This window comes from Dermacentor andersoni, chromosome 6 (assembly GCF_023375885.2).
Source record: "Dermacentor andersoni chromosome 6, qqDerAnde1_hic_scaffold, whole genome shotgun sequence".
In the NCBI taxonomy this organism is placed as follows: Eukaryota; Metazoa; Arthropoda; class Arachnida; order Ixodida; family Ixodidae; genus Dermacentor; species Dermacentor andersoni.
The window spans coordinates 34,081,337-34,097,604 of NC_092819.1; the positions used below are offsets into that span (position 1 = coordinate 34,081,337).

At 43.1% G+C, this 16,268-nt stretch overlaps 1 protein-coding gene across 5 annotated transcripts in view; it reads left to right on the forward strand.

The window, feature by feature from the left end:
- Positions 1–117: 117 nt before the first annotated feature.
- Positions 118–16,268, forward strand: part of Ctps (CTP synthase) — a 31,759-nt gene continuing 15,608 nt past the window's right edge. For 3 of the 5 annotated variants that reach the window (XM_050170543.3, XM_050170544.3, XM_055066127.2), the window contains exons 1-10: positions 118–261; positions 673–853; positions 948–1,117; positions 1,838–1,939; positions 2,009–2,125; positions 3,316–3,399; positions 4,518–4,697; positions 7,352–7,540; positions 9,327–9,415; positions 15,225–15,319. In XM_050170543.3, the coding sequence (XP_050026500.2) occupies positions 178–261; positions 673–853; positions 948–1,117; positions 1,838–1,939; positions 2,009–2,125; positions 3,316–3,399; positions 4,518–4,697; positions 7,352–7,540; positions 9,327–9,415; positions 15,225–15,319 (1,291 nt within the window). In that variant the 5' untranslated portion in view covers positions 118–177. Of the gene's footprint in view, positions 262–629; positions 854–947; positions 1,118–1,837; positions 1,940–2,008; positions 2,126–3,315; positions 3,400–4,517; positions 4,698–7,351; positions 7,541–9,326; positions 9,416–15,224; positions 15,320–16,268 lie in introns of all 5 variants that reach the window. The other 2 variants (XM_072288685.1, XM_050170545.3) reach the window with 2 other exon arrangements.

Sequence of the window (16,268 nt, forward strand, 5' to 3'; positions counted from 1 at the left end):
GCGTTCGATAATAATTACAGAAAAGCTAGTATATTGTTTTAAGGCAACATTTCGCTCAATACTTTTATCAGTTTGGCACAAAATGATAACGATGTCGATTATATAAATGTGCGCCGCATGGGTCAGCAGGGGCAAGGAGGCAAGGAGACCAACGGGCCCCAGCGAATAAGCGAATGAATGACGCGCGCACTGCGACTCGCGGCGACTGTGCGGTCACATCTGACTCTGATCGCGAAGAACAACGTCTCACGGAGTCGCACTGTAAGTAAAAGCTTTACAGTCCCCTTATTTATGTTATATTTCGCAGGCCACTGACTTCGTACAACGCGCAAACACGCGGTACTCGTTTGCTGTCCTCATTTAGCGTGAACACTGTTGCTCGTTCGTTTCTTGTTGGGTTCTGCTAACGCCATCACGGAAGCACGATTCGTGATGCCTCTTGCGAGTTCCCGCGCATGTCACTTGACTTGTTTCCTTTGTTGCCGTGTGTAACAGCTGCCTGTCTTTTGGTCGCGCGGAAAAGCGAAACGTGCGCACGAGGCCACGTGCGTGGAGGGAAATAACGTTTCACAGGCGGGAGCGCTCGTGTCTTTTGCCGCGCTAATCTGGTTTGACGTAAACACCTACAGGCGTTCGTTGTGCCAGTGAAAGTAAGGCCCGTCCCATCCCCAGCCTCCAGTCGCCGCGATGAAGTACATTCTGGTCACCGGCGGTGTCATTAGCGGCATCGGCAAAGGTGTGATTGCCAGCAGCGTGGGCACCATCCTCAAGGCTTGCGGCCTCCAAGTCACGTCAATAAAGATAGATCCATACATAAACATCGATGCCGGAACCTTCTCGCCGTACGAACATGGTACTTAAGACTTTCCCAGCCATCTCTATGGCTCTTCTGTCAAGCGCTCTGTTTTTCTTCGTGGCGTTACATAAAGTTTGGTTTTGTTTCGTAGGCGAGGTGTACGTTCTTGACGACGGCGGCGAAGTCGACCTTGATTTGGGGAACTACGAGCGCTTTCTGGACATCACGTTACACAGGGACAATAATATAACAACTGGGAAAATCTATCAGCATGTCATCAACAAGGAGCGAAAGGGTGACTACCTTGGCAAGACTGTGCAGGTACTTTTGCTGCAGACATACGCTGTACCAGATCTTGCAGAAACTGCGATAAAAACAGTTCTAAAATATCTTGACGACCATGGCTAATCGTCTTCTTGAAGCATCGTATGTGTTTTCAACACTAGCTTTTTTAAAAACAATTTTTACAGTGAATTAATAGTGAATATCATACAAAGTAGGAAAATCACTAGATTTATACTTATTTCGCTAAATAACACAGTAATCTTTAAGAAAAGCTATCAGTAGACCTAACCCAAGCATGTAAGCACACTTCTAGCAGGCTATTAAAAGCAAATGGACCTTTTTGAGATAAACACTAGCCAAGTTACGTGCATAGACCTGGCACTGTAACCAGAAAATTAGTACCAGTTGCTAAAGAAATGAAAGTCCATTGGAGGTAAGTGTGTTTGTATTTTGCATTGGCTTATTTAGCTGTAGAATAAAAAAAAAAGTGTACTTTCATTTGCTTAAAACCCTAAACTAGCTTTTACAGCGCTGCACTTTTACTTCACTGGTTTATTGCATGGCACCTATGCAGTGCTATTAGTTTCAAACAAATACAGGTACAATGTAGAGTTCATAGCATCCCGTGGATTTTTGAAGAAAGTACTGTGCTTTAAGCACCAAACTAATCTTTCATGAGATTTGGTATGCTCTTTGCATGGTTGTGTTTCAGTGTTGCTGTATGAAGAAGCTACAAATTTTATGAACCTTTTTCAGGTTGTTCCCCACATCACTGATGCCATTCAGGAGTGGGTTCAGAAAGTTGCGCTTATTCCTGTCAATGACTCTAACCAGACACCAGAAGTTTGCATTATTGAGGTAATGCATGACAATGCAATGCGCTGCAGAATAACGTTTTAACTGCTCACTTTATACCTGTTCTTGCAGCTTGGAGGAACGATAGGTGATATTGAAGGGATGCCCTTCGTGGAGGCTTTCCGACAGTTTCAGTTCCGTGTCAAAAGAGAAAACTTCTGCTGCGTTCATGTGAGCCTGGTGCCACAGGTAAGAAAAGCTTGGAGTTGCAGTGTTCACGAGGTGCCTATGTAAAAAATATAAATTTTATTTGCACACTCTTTAGAATTACATGGGGCAGAGACTTGGAGACTGACAAAGAAGCTTGAGAACAAGTTAAGAATCACGCAAAGAGTGATAGATTGAAGATTGCTAGGCATAATGTTAAGAGACAGAAAGAGAGTGGCTTGGATCGGAGAGCAAACGGGTATAGACGATATTTTAATTGACATCAAGAGAAAACAATGAAGCCATGCAGGTCATGTAATGCACCAATTAGATAACTGTTGGACCATTAGGGTTACAGACTGGGTACCAAGAGAAGGGAAACGCAGTTGAGGACAGCAGAAGACTAGGTGAAGCGATGAAATTAGGAAATTCACGGTCACTAGTTGGAATCGGTTGGTGCAGGAGAGGGGTAATTAGAGATGGTAGGGAGAGGCCTTCGTCCTGCAGTGGACATAAAACAGGCTGATGATGATGATGATGAGCATTCTAAAATTCTGCAACTTTTTCATTTAAAGAATACTGTAGATGGAAAGAATGCCCTCAAGAAGCTTCAGTCTCGCCTGCTTGTCTGTAAATTACATCTTGTCACTTGCACAAGACTAGCTGAATGGATTGACGAGAAACTTTACGGTGTTGTAGGTGTGGTCCTGGCCTTAAAAGATGTCTTTTTCATCGGGAACAATAATAAAGAGGTTGTTTTAACCACATAGCAAGAATTAGACTGCCAGACGGAGATCCGCATAAACACACTTTTAATCCAGTCTTTCACATGTGTTCTATACAAAGAACCAAGTCATGTGCGGCCACATGCCGCATGCTGTCAATTAAAACTTAATCGCACTGCATTCACTAGGTGTCAGCACCTACCAGTTCCACAGATTGTGGTTTATTACCTAGATGACAACACTTACAAAAAGGGGAGAGGGAGAGGTCAGATAGGAAGCTATTCCACACCTGTGTCCTACCCAGTCTTCCAGATGCGCTGTGAACTCTCATTTGATCACCTGCACTTACTGTCATGTCTTCTTGCAAACAATCGCAATGATGTTCCATCCAATGATGAAATGCGTCAATACGAGAGAAAATATAACAGGGTTTGCACAATTCCTACTATCAGTGGGTACGTCCACTAGTTCTGTATAAATAAAACTGACAGCAATTCATCCTTGCAGCCCAAGAGCACTGGAGAGCATAAGACAAAGCCAACACAGGCCAGTGTCCGTGAATTGCGAGGCTTGGGCTTATCTCCGGATTTGGTAAGCAGCTGTCAAAGCTTCGCTTGGTTTTTAGATTGGAGCCTTTAATAAGGCAGCGCTTAAAATTTAACATTAACAGTCATACCTTTTATCCATGTGCTGGAAAGCTTGTGTTAATGTGATAAGAGAGCATACATTGCAGTGGTGCAGTCAAAGCTGAATTTGTTTTGATTTGTGCCCCTTACATTTTGGTAAGACAGAAAATTTTAATGTGCGAAAGCCAGAGAGGGTTGAACAGAGGTGCTGGTTTGCTGTTGGTAAATGAAAGTTAACATAAAAAGAATAATCCAACCCTTTTTCTACTGGATAATGGGGGTAAGCGAAGCTTGTCCTGCGTGCATCTGACCTTCCTCATGGTTAAGTAACCAACAGGTTACGGTTCCGGATTGCATCAGCCGTCCACTCCCTCAACTCTGGATCTTATTTTCGTTGCTGTCGGATTGCCTGTGCTCGGGCGGCTCTAACTGCTAGTTCGGCATGCCGATGGCGAGCCCTTTCATGGGCAAGTACTCGCCACCTCTTGTCGAATGCTGCCCATTCTTCGAGGAAAGAATGGTCAGCGTGGCCCAGCATCGCAGCGCACAACACGGGGCCATCCCATCCGTTTTCCAAGACTGAACTGAACGGAAATGAGGCCGGCGCAGCGTGTGCGAAACCCTTTCCTGCCCTTTCCTTCCCCTGCTGAAGCGAAACGGCTCTGATTGGTGACTTGTGTGGCTTGAGAGCACACCTATGCAGCTGGAATCCTTGCTAATGACTTGTGCTCCAGCACCGGCGCAGCTGTCAACTCATCAAACTGCCTTTTCATGCAGCTGCTCTGCTCTGTGAGCAACTGGCTGTTTGCGTGACCGCGACAGCGCCACTTGTGAGTTAATACAAGCTTGGCTTGAAAAGCAGCCTCATAAGTTATGTTTATCAGTTTAAATGAGATCAAGCTTAATTTGCAGGATCTATTTTCCTCATCTAGAAAGTGAGTTAACCAAGGTTGACCTTGATATTACATTTAGAATATTTATGATTGTGTGTATGGGAATGAAACCTGTTCACAGGGAAATACCATTCTCTGTTTTCTACCAACTCTAATGGCTGCATTTTGACAAGTGTCTAATCTATTGCAGATTGTTTGCCGCAGCGAAAATGAGATCACGAATTCTGTCAAGGATAAGATTTCCAACTTTTGCCACGTTGAGCCACGGCAGGTCCTCTGCATGCATGACGTGCCTAGCATCTACCATGTGCCTATCTTCATGGAGGAGCAAGGCATTGTCGAGCTTTTCGCTGAACGCCTTCACCTTCAGGTGAGACGGCAACACAGTTGGTGTTACCTGAAAACAAATTGCGCAAGAGATGAGGTGGGCAAGATGACCTGTCGGTAGACCCAGTTAATGGTCTGTACTATCTTTACCTCATGCCCATTTTGTCATTTGTGCAATTTGTTCCTCATTTTTCTGTATGCCATTGATCTCTTAAAGAGACATTAATGAGAAAAATAAGTTGAGGTTTACAGTCGGATCTTGATTATTTGTGCTCGAAGGGGCCCGAAAATTTGTTAAAAAAAAAAAAGGGAAGCTCACTGAATGGAGGACTTAAATGCAGCGCTGTGTTAGATAGCGCCTGTGCACTGAGCTAACATGAGTGTCGAGTTCCGGAAGTGTGGCTTCATGGCAGCACAGTGCGTGGTGCAGCCAACATGTGGCTGCACTGCCGAGTCGGAAAGCCATCGTGTGAATTGGCCTGCTGCTGAGAGCACGGTTGGTGACATGGTATGTTCGAATTAACCGTTGCAGATGCTTACGCATTCCCATTACCGAGCGTTGAACATTGAAATGTACTAGTTTCGACAGGATCACAGCGTCAGTTCTATGAGTGCGAATCGGAAAATATTTGCCCCTAATTTTTTTTTTTTTTTTTTAGCCAAATTACGGCTGTAAATGTGAAGTCAACATATCCATTCCCAGCGGTGGACCTTTCTTGTACCAGCCCTGCCTTATCTGCTGGTAGCTCTGTGGCATGGCGTACGAGCAATGGAGTACGATTCGTTTTCTGTGCCGCAAGAGACAAATGCCTAGCGAACTCTACAGGGAAATACAGCCCACGTATGGGGAAAGGTGTCTCGCTTTTGAGAAGTGTGAGGTGGTGGTGTTGGGAATTCGCAAAAGGCCATGAAAACTTGCACGATTGTGAGCGTTCGGGGAGGCTGCATGCATCGCTGACTGATGACAACATGGCGTAGGGGCATCTCAAATTTAGTGCTGCAATGGGACAAATCTCTGAACCGGTATGGGGACTATGTGGTAAAATAATTTAAGGTACGTAGAATAGTACATGTACTTACAATTACCTGTATGTACCTTATTTTGGCTAATAAAAAATAGGGGAAAGACTTTCTGACTAACTCCCATAATAAACCGAAAGTTTGAAGACGAGATTTCACTGTGTGTTCAGTAAATAACCTTTCTACAATAACAAAAAGAAAGAGACCTTTACTGTGAGAGGAGACTTAATAAGTGAGAAAAACATGTAGCAATAATAGACAAGTGGTGCTACCGCCTTGGAAGTTCCTGTAGCAGCCAGCCATGGCATCATGAATTTTGATGGCATCTGCTCTGCCCTAGATGTCTTTTTTTATTAGTAAGAGGGTTCTGTGTTGTATACTAAAGGAGCTAAAGAGTGCACATAGCAAGCCCTGTAATAGAAAATTAATATCTTTGATGTCACGCTGGCGTGTTGGCACTGAGGCACCTTCATTCTCTCATCTAGTTAACTCTTACAATAAAATTAGGAAAGTAGTTTTGAAAGAATATTTCATCATTCTAAACTGATCTAGTGGTTCTATTTAGCGTCCCTTTTACACCCTTTTGTTGGGTTCTTTAATGACCATATTGTAGAGTCGCTATATTGTTTAACTAAGGCCTCCATTCTGTGCAACCGTTAACCTTGCAAAATGTACTGTCATCTGATTGACATTGCCAAAAGCACTGTTGAAGCTGCGAATGGTGTACCATCAGTTGTTTGATCAGATTGATCAGAGACGTAATTTAGATCAGTGAAGCAGATGTGCATTGCCCTTTGTTTGACCTAATTTTCACTGCTGTGGTGTTACCACTCATCTGCCCCAACGAGCTTTGCATCAACATAACCTGCTGTTTTTACTGCAATTTCTGTAAGGCAGATTTTTGTAACCTTATGACCGTGCATGTGTATTAAGGTGTTGTGGATCTGTGCTTTTCTTACTCTAAGGTTATATGTTGTGGGAAAGTACTTAGAGGTTTCTCAGTGATACTTGAAAGCCAGTGATGTTTTTTAAGCCAGGGAGTTCAGAAGTCTGTGCACTATGCAAAAGTACAGATATCGCTGCAAAGATAGATGGCAATGATAAATTCAGGAGACTCCCATTTAAGGCAAACTCCATTTATTTGAACACCGATAAGCTGAACAGCTTAGAGACCTTTGTTCAGCTTCAGATATGTACACTTCTGCCTAGCAAACTTCTGATAAGACAACCAGATTTCCATGGCCGCTATGTGTTTGTAATAAGCTTTTGTTTGCTGCAGCCTTAGAGAATATGTATTAACTGTTATAGGATTAAAATCTGCAGCCATGACCTTGGGCAATATGACCACAGTAGAACCTTTTCATAGTTGTTAAGCTGGCTTTCCGGCAAAGTAGTTTGCCCAACTAACGATGGTGTATTCATTTTTGCAAACAGCATGTATTGTGACATGGGAAAATGTAGCTGTGGCTCTCGTGTTGAAACCATGCTCAAGAGAAGTCTTAACACGTGCAGCTAGCATCTCGTATTCATTTGAATTCTGACCAGTGCTGCCACTAGGTAGTTGGGAACATGCAGTGCAGAGAAGTGCTGTTGCGAATTAGGAAAACATTCTGTTGTAACTCCGTCACTTATTGCTTCCAGCTTAACCTAACCTAACCAACCTTTGTGTTGCTGTAGGTGCCAACTCCTAGACCTCGTCGTCTGATGTATAAATGGCGGGACCTTGCGCTCAAGGCGGAACGGCTCATACGGAAAGTGACTATTGCACTTGTGGGAAAGTACATCAAGTTGCAGGACGCTTACTCCTCGGTTATCAAGGCTCTCCAACATGCTGCACTCGCCTGCAACCACAAACTGAAAATCATGGTGTGTGGTCTCGTGCTTTGCAAGATTTCAGTTGCCCAGCCTACTGTTCTGCCATTGTTATAAGCCTCTGTAGTTGTATGCTTGTCTCATTGGAGCCTAGGAGTACTGGGGCCACAGTAGCTTAGTGATGCTATGACTTTGTGCTGCTCATCTCCAGGTCACACGCTCAGTCCTGACCGCGATGGCGGGGTTTGACAGGGGTGAAATGCAAAAAATGCTTGTGTACTTCGATTTACCGGTATGGTAAAGAACCATGGGTGGTTGAAATTAGTCCCGAGTCCCCAACATTGGCGTGCCACATAATCAGATTAGCTTGCGGCATGCAACATTCAAAAATTCAGTTCTTGAGGGTCTTGGAGTGAAGTTTACATTGATCTGGCAGATTGCAGTTACACATAACCTTAAAAGAATGAAGGTAAGGGTGTAGTTTACCGTAATATTATTAAGACTTTGTGATCTCAGAAGCTTTTGGACATTGTTTTTACTACTTGCCAGGAGCCAGTGGTCTCCGCAGTTCCTGAGTGAATGTGTGTGGCTTCAATGGAAAGCACACAGAATGATATGGGGAAAATTAACTTACGTTGACATTTAAAATATTTACTTTAGTTTCTTATTATGATGTGTTTGTAGTTATAGTGTTAAATTTGTTTAGTCTACATTAAAGTCAGTAGGCTTATCATCAGATTTCATTAACGAAGAATGACATTTTTTATTGTCTATGTGACAAAGAAAATTAACTAGGACTATAATGGCATGAAACTTGCCAAAGGAAACATGGTGGTTATAGCAAAGCTTGCTAGAAATATTGGAGTGGTACTCTGCCAAAAAAAATCTCTCTGGGTAACATTTCTTCTTGTCAAGCATGAAACGTTATTGCTATGAAACGAGTGGATACTGCACATAGTATTGTAAATCAAGTCTGCTTAGTCTTTTGCATGTCTGCAACATTGTCTCAGTTGCTGGGCACAGCTTGGAACTTGTTAAAGCATGTCAGCTTCACAGATTTATTAGCCTAATAGGCGTTGCAGTTTCTTGCACTTGTATTCTTGTTGTGTATTACTGTAGTATTTTACTGAAGCTTTTACTGTGAGCTCACTATACCATTGCCATGTAATTACTGTAAGTTCAACATGCTATATTACATGGCATAATGCAAATGGAACGGCACTGATTGGCTCACATTTATAGTTCTCCTGTGCTGCGTGTTACATGAAAAAGAAAAAAAAATCTGGATGACATAAACGGTGGTGGGAAGGTGCAAACTGCTGTTTTAATTCATGACCAAGGGCATGTTTTATTAGTGGGTGATGTAGAATGCCTTGCGAACATTACAAGTCAAGGTGGATCTCGTTAAGACAGGAAAAAAGAAGAGCACATAACTCATTGTCAAAAAAAGGTAGACAACTTCAATTGGCCAACGAAGCGCATGTCTTTAGTGGTTAACAAGCACACCTATAGTTTGTTAGTCAAACAGTATTGTTTGTGGCCGTTATTTGGCAATGGGTGTGTTGCTGTTCTCTTCTCCCGTTGTCACAAGTTCTTCAGATTATCCACCTTGACTTGTAATGTTCGCCAAGCTTCCTATGTCATCCACTTACATATAAAGCATGCTCTTGGTCATGAATTAAAACAGTAGTTTGCACTTGTGTTCTTTTGTGTCATCTCTTCCTTCTTTAGGTGTAACATGCACTGCGAGAATGCCTTATTGTAGCTGGCATTTGTGTGTAATGAAGTTGCAAAAGTATTTGTTTTAGATATAACAGCAAGTTGTTGTTTTCTTCTCAAGTACATAGATGCAGAAGAGTTGGAGCCTACTATGAAAGCTGAACACCCAGTCAAGTTTCATGCTGCCTGGCAGAACCTGTGTGTTGCAGAGTGAGTTGACAATGTAGAATGTGTTGGCCTAGTTAGTATGACTTCTTTTTGGAAGAAATGGCACAAAAGAAGACGCACAAGACCACGTGAGAGAAGTGCCAACAGTGCAAGAAGCTTGACAAGTGGCATTTTTCCTGTCATCAGGACAGGTGCCAACGTAACAAGTAAACAGAATGCCTAGTTGTATGTGTCCATTGGTTCCGAGATGAGTTGACAGAGAATCCCCAACTACCTTGAGAATTCTGTCAACATTATATTAAACGCAACATTATATTAAACTTACTCCTTCACAGACTCTAGAGGCTGACTGGCGATCCTGAACTCTTGTTCCCTTGCCCGGCTATTCATCATTATCTTTGTCTTCTGCAAAAACACTCTTTCTGTTAAGGTCTTCAATCATTTGTTGTAACTCGTCTGCAGTATTGCTGAATAGAATAATGTCATTGGCAAACCGATTTGGGTTGGATTGGAGCAAACTATATTCGTGCCTGCAGTTGGGCGCTCGCGTGCCCCGATGAGGGCCTACCTCATCTACGAGGTTGGTGTTACTCGGCGCGGGTCTCCACACGCCGTTGCCAGTTCACTGCGTCCCTGCCTTTTGAGTGCCCCGAGGACCTGCAGGATGACCCAGAGCTGTTGGTCTTGGTCGTAGCTCTTCGCAGCTGCCTCGAGCCGCGGTGGGATCGTTTTTGATCATGCTTCCTCTGGATTTTTGATCCAGTCCCACAAGATGTGCACGTAATCTGCCGTCGCCCTCCGGCAGACCCTGCACTTATTGGTCTGGTATGTCTCGGGGAACATGCGATGCATCAGTCCCAGGCTCGATAGTGATTCGGTCTGGAGCTGTCTCAGTACCGCCTCCACTCGACTCTTCCTTGAGTGCGGGGGGTGGGAGAGTCCTGCGAGCCAGGTGGTAGGCCTTGGCGATGTCGTTGTATTTCGTCATGCGGTCCTTGGCTCCGAACCATGTCGGACGGTCTGTCGTCGGGGTGCGGTTGGTTAGCGCTCGCGCCACTGCGTGTGCCGTCTCATTGTGGTTCTCATTGCGTATGGGGTCTTTTCTGGTCTGGCGTCGGACCTCATCGGTGACTGAGAGCTTCATCTCCGCCTCATTCGAGCGTCCTATTCCCAGGTCGTCCAGTACCTTCCTTCCAGATTTGATCGTGGACAGCCGCTCCAGTTGAGAGGTCTGTTGCGCTTCGGTTATTTCTTCAAGCGTGTTGTGTATCTTGAGTTGTAAGAAGCGGGTCGTGCTCGTGGACTCGAACAGGCCCAGCGTCGTCTTGTACGCTCTTCCTATGACTATGTTGATTTTATTGTGTTCGTGTTGCAGCCATCTGTGGTAGGCTGCAACGTATGCGAACCGAAGGTTGCTGAGCTATTGGCCGTCAATCTTTACTCCTAAAGCTCTCCCAATTTAATAGCTTGAATACTTCTTCCAAGCACGTAGTGAATAGCATTAAAGAGATTGTGTCTCCTTGTCTGACCCCTTTCTTTATAGGTATCTTCCTACTTTTCTTGTGGAGAATTAAGGTAGCTGTGGAATCTCTGTAGATATTTTCCAAGATATTTACATAGACCGTCTGTACTCCTTGATTGCATAACGCCTCTATGACTGCTGGTATCTCTACTGAATCAAATGCCTTTCCATAATCTATGAAAGCCATATAGAGAGGCTGATTGTACTCTGCGGATTTCTCGATTACCTGTAAAATGACATGAATGTGATCCATCGTAGAATATCCCTTCCTGAAGCCAGCCTGTTCCCTTGGTTGGCTAAAGTCCAGTGTTGCCCTTATTCTATTGCAAATTATATTGGTGAATATTTTATATAATACTGGCTAATGGGCCTATAATTTTTCAATTCTTTAATGTCTCCCTTTTTATGGATTAGTATAATGTTTGCATTCTTCCAGTTTTCTGGGACCCTTGCAGTCAATAAACACTCAGTATAGAGAACTGCCAGTTTTCTGATAAACAACTTCTCTCTATCTACAGGCCAATATCTCTCACACCCCAGCCATGCAAGATGTTAGAGCACATTATCCACAAACATATGGCCAATTCCTTAACTCTAATGATGTTCAAACATCAGCCCAGCATGGTTTCCGTCTTGGTTATAGCACTGTAATGCATGGTTTCCGTCGTGGTTATAGCACTGTAATGCAATTAGTCAATGTTGTTCATGATATCGCTTCTGACCTAGACATAGGTAATCAAGTGAATGTCATATTTATAGACTTCTCTAAAACTTTTGACCCTGTGATTCATTCTAAACTACTGGTAAAATTATATGCCATATTCAATAATCCCTGTCTTGCTTCTTGGATAGCCAGTATCTCTTCATTGTCGCTCACAATTTGTTTCTTTTAACTTGGTGTAATCAACTCCTGTCGACATTACGTCAGGCGTTCTTCAGGGATCCCTATTAGGCCTTTTATTATTTCTAATATATATAAATTATTTACCTCGTAGCACCTTAACTAAAATCAGACTTTATGCAGATGACTCTGTGTTATATGAATGTATTGACTCCATTGGGGGTGACTACCACCGTCTTGCCCAATCCCTTATGTCTTTCTGTGCTTGGTGCAAAACATGGGGAATGAACGTCAACTGTAGTAAAACAGTGGTGATGTCATTTGCCAATAAACAGAGCCCCCTCTCGTTCAATTATTCTCTGAATGGCATCCAACTTAGAAGAGTGTCTCAATATAAATACTTAGGTGTCATTCTAACAGACCATCTTTCTTGGTCTAAACATATCTAATATGTAAGCGGGAAAACTCTAAAGAAAGTTAGGCGCCGCACTTTAGCTAAGACCTCCCGTGGTACTAAACTACTATTGTATAAAACGTTAACTCACCCTGTTTAGAATATGCATCTGTTGTTTCGTTCCCCTACAAACATGGTGAAATAAGCTCGCTCAATAACGTTCAACGAAAATCTGTTTCATTTGCCAAAATTAGTCACAGTTTCTCACTAACACAGGCTCAACATTCCTTGAAGATTGAGCCATTACTTTCACGTTGTCACATTGAAGCCTTAAAACTTTCATATGCAATGAATAACTCCAACTCTTGTCTTTCTGGTTGTAGCTATATCACATTTACTAACGCAAGTTGTACCCGTAGCTCCCACGCCTTGAACTTAACGCCTATTTATGGTCGTACTAACACATTCAAGTTCAGTTTTTTTTCCCACATACAATAGAGCCTTGGAATTCTTTACCAGGTAGCATTCGTTCACTATAAATAAAAGATTTTATAACTACCACTGGTAAGCACTTCGCTAACATGTAAAGCGCTTCTTTTTGATCATTCATATTTTTGGGTATGTTTTTAATGTGTAAGGTATAGCAATGTATAATGTTCCCACTCCTGCTATAGCCCTATATTAGGCTGCAGTATATGTAAATAAATAAATAAGGTAGAGAGCTTGTACGTTCTTGGTGATCTCTACCAAGTGGTCTCAAACCCAGGAATCTTGCCAGAATGCACCATGCCGGTAATTTACGGCCTAAAATTTTTTTTAAGAAGGTCCATAGCTCATAGACATTGTGAGCTATGGTTAGTGCTGGAGAATCTTCTTAGGGCAGGCCGAAAATGGGCGTGTCTGATGCCATTTTCTTTATGTGTGTTCAGTGCATTCACTGCCCCTTGAGCTCCGTTGAGACAGATGCTGCCACTAAAGGGGTCGCTGTCAAGGTCACCATAGGGGTTATGCACGTGCGTGTGGATTGGTCAAGTTGGAATGATCTGCCAAAGGTCAATTTTGGTATCTAATTAAAGAAAGTTTAGGCTCATAGAAATGCATGGGTGCCGGCTGGCCAGGTTCGAATTAACCGGAGTCAGATTAACGGAAGTCTACTGTATTAGATATTCAACAGAGCTGTTGAAAGGGTTGATAGGTAGCACCTGAAATGGTTATGTGCCTCTTCATGGCTTGTACTTTGCTGCAAGAACTCTACAAAATCTGTGGGATAAGCTTTCTTTCCTTAAAATTTAATTATCATTGTTTCCCTGCTTCAGCTGTTTTGAGTCTAACAATGTCTATCTAGCCTTTTACACCTGCCCAGTGGCCCAAGTTGCCTACCAGCTTCGGCTAGATTGTGCTTGTGGTTATGATGCCATCATGGTGGATACATTGTCATCATTCCAGCTTTGTCATTTAAATCTCGTCATGCCATCATGACTCCTCTGCCGACTGAGTGGGCCACGTTGTCTAAAGCTTGGGCCACTAGGTATGTGCTTGTAGTCGGGATGCTGTTGTGGTCGTTCCATTTTTGCCATTCCAGCTTTGTCATCTGACTCATCGTGCCGTAATTGTCGTGCTTACACCGACCCAGTGTGCCAAATTGTCTTATAGCTTAGGTGACTAGATATATATTGTTTTAGTAGTGGTGATCTTCTCGTGGTCATTGCATCATCTTCATTCTAACTTTGTTAATTGCTTCTTGTCATGTCATCGTCGTCATACAATCTTCGTGATACAGTTGCCTTTGTGCCATTATCGTCATACACTTGTCGTTGTCTGATTAACTTCATGCCTTCAAAGTCTCACCGAGGTCGTGATGCTGTCGCAGTCATTACATTGACCTTCCAACTTTGTCATTCGACTCTTCATGCCGTCATTTTCATGCTATCGTCGTCACTCAGTCGTATTCACACTATCGTTTTACCATTGTCATTACTTCAATAAAGTCGCCATGCATTGTTGCCACACTGTCATTGTCTGTGGCCTTCGTCATTCTATCACAAATATGCTGTTGTCATTCGAACATGGTCATGCTGCCGTGGTTGCGCATCGTTATTATGTCGTCGTGAGACACTTGCTATCATGCATATGTTGTCGTACCATGGTCATCATGCTGTCGTGGCCATGCGCTCATCGTCACTCTCACTTTGTCATCCAATTCTAGTCATGCACTCATCACCCCGTTGTCCTTATACTGTTGTAATGCCACTATCGTCGTAGTGTTGTCCTTGTACAGTTGTCATCATGCATTCGTGGTCATGCTGTAGTTGTGATGTTGTCGTGGTCGTTTCATTGCCGTCGCTCTAACTTTGCCATTAGACTCTCATAATGTAGTCATCATCATGCCATCGTCGTCACCCAGTCATCATATCATTGTTGTGTCGTCGTCACGCTGTCATTTTGTTATCGTCATCCTTTCAGTTACGTCATCCTATGGTCCTCGTTCCGTTGTCGTCATACCGCCACCTTTGATCTATCAACATTATTTCTTCTTCATTATCCTGTTATCATTAAACCATGATTATGACACCGTTGCCAAGCCATCGTCATCATTAGACAATTGCTACCAAGCAACCATTGCCATACCATCATCGCCATGCTGTCGTATTTATTACAACTTCGTCATCTGGCTGTCATCATACCATGGTTGTCGTGCCATTGTTGTGATCCAGTTGTCTTCACATTGGCATCGTCACGCTATCGTTTTTATGCCATCATCATCATTTAAGAATGGTGATCTTATTGTCGCCCTGTTGCCTTTGTCTTTCCATCAACATCATTCCATAGTAGTCTGTGCATTGGTGTCATACAGTCATCATGCCACCATGTTTATGGGTGACCTTGGCTAGTGAGTGCCGTAGCAACATCAAAGGATACCTTATTATGTCGCATATAGTCAAAGCAACGGCAGTCTCAGAATGACAACTGCTGATGTAAATAAATTTGACTTCAGAAATGCGGTGTATTGCTACATTGCTCGAATGCTAATCATATTACCGTTGACAATCGTTGTGAGATTAGTTCTGCCCTAATGTTTTTTTAATACCTTCAGTGGCATCATTGTTCCTGGAGGCTTTGGAAGCCGAGGAGTGGAAGGCAAGATTGCTGCTATCGAATGGGCCCGAAAAACAAAGAAACCATTTTTAGGTAAGAAAAAGACCTTTCTAGCTTCCTTAAGTGTGGGCGTTGTGTTTTAAATTGTTATTATATTTAGGATTATTAACTGCTGTTTCCATTGATGCCAGATGAAGCCATCAGCAACTTTCTACAAGCATCACAATAATCCGATTTGCGGATCGAATATCTACTGTAGTAGATTTCCGTTAATTTGACCCTGACGGGCTTGATGAAATTGATTTAATCATCTGGTGGGCCGAATTAAGTTCGCAGAAAAGAAAATGTCTGAACACTGCTGATTCAATTGGCAGTATTCGCACGATTCTAACACTCCCTTGATTCATGCATGCACCCACTTTCTATGTGTCTGAAGTGGAAAACTAACATATCAATGGCATTAACGCCCCTAATGTGCGGCCAATTTTTTGCCCCAAAAAATAGGCATTTTCAACAGGAGGTGAGATGTGTTCAACGCATTCACTGTGCCCTATAAGCTCCACCAAGACAGACGCTGCCACTAAAGGGTTCATTATTAGCATCATCATTGGAGTTGGGTGCATGCTTGCTGAGTGGTGAAGCTCAATTTATCTGGCGGAGGTCACTTTTAAGATTGAAATAACGAAAACTTGGGTCCATAGAAATAACCCTATCCTAACCGCACTGAATGATCCAGACCCTGCCAAATGCGGTAACGTGGCCAAACAGAAGAGCAGTACTCTGGTGGTACAAACTCTGACAGATGACTACCATCAAACCTATCATGTGGCACCAAAGTGCTAGTCCATACGACGCATAGTTGCTATGCTGTGGCAGAGGATGTGCTTGCCATGTGCTGTTTCAAGGAGTGCCCACACTGTAATGCCTTAGGCAGCGAGGAACTGGACAACTCCAGCATGGAAGTTGATGAAGCCAAGGACTCGTCAGGCTATGATGATACCATCTCCTGTTGCACAACAGTTGAAATGCGCAATAATGAAAT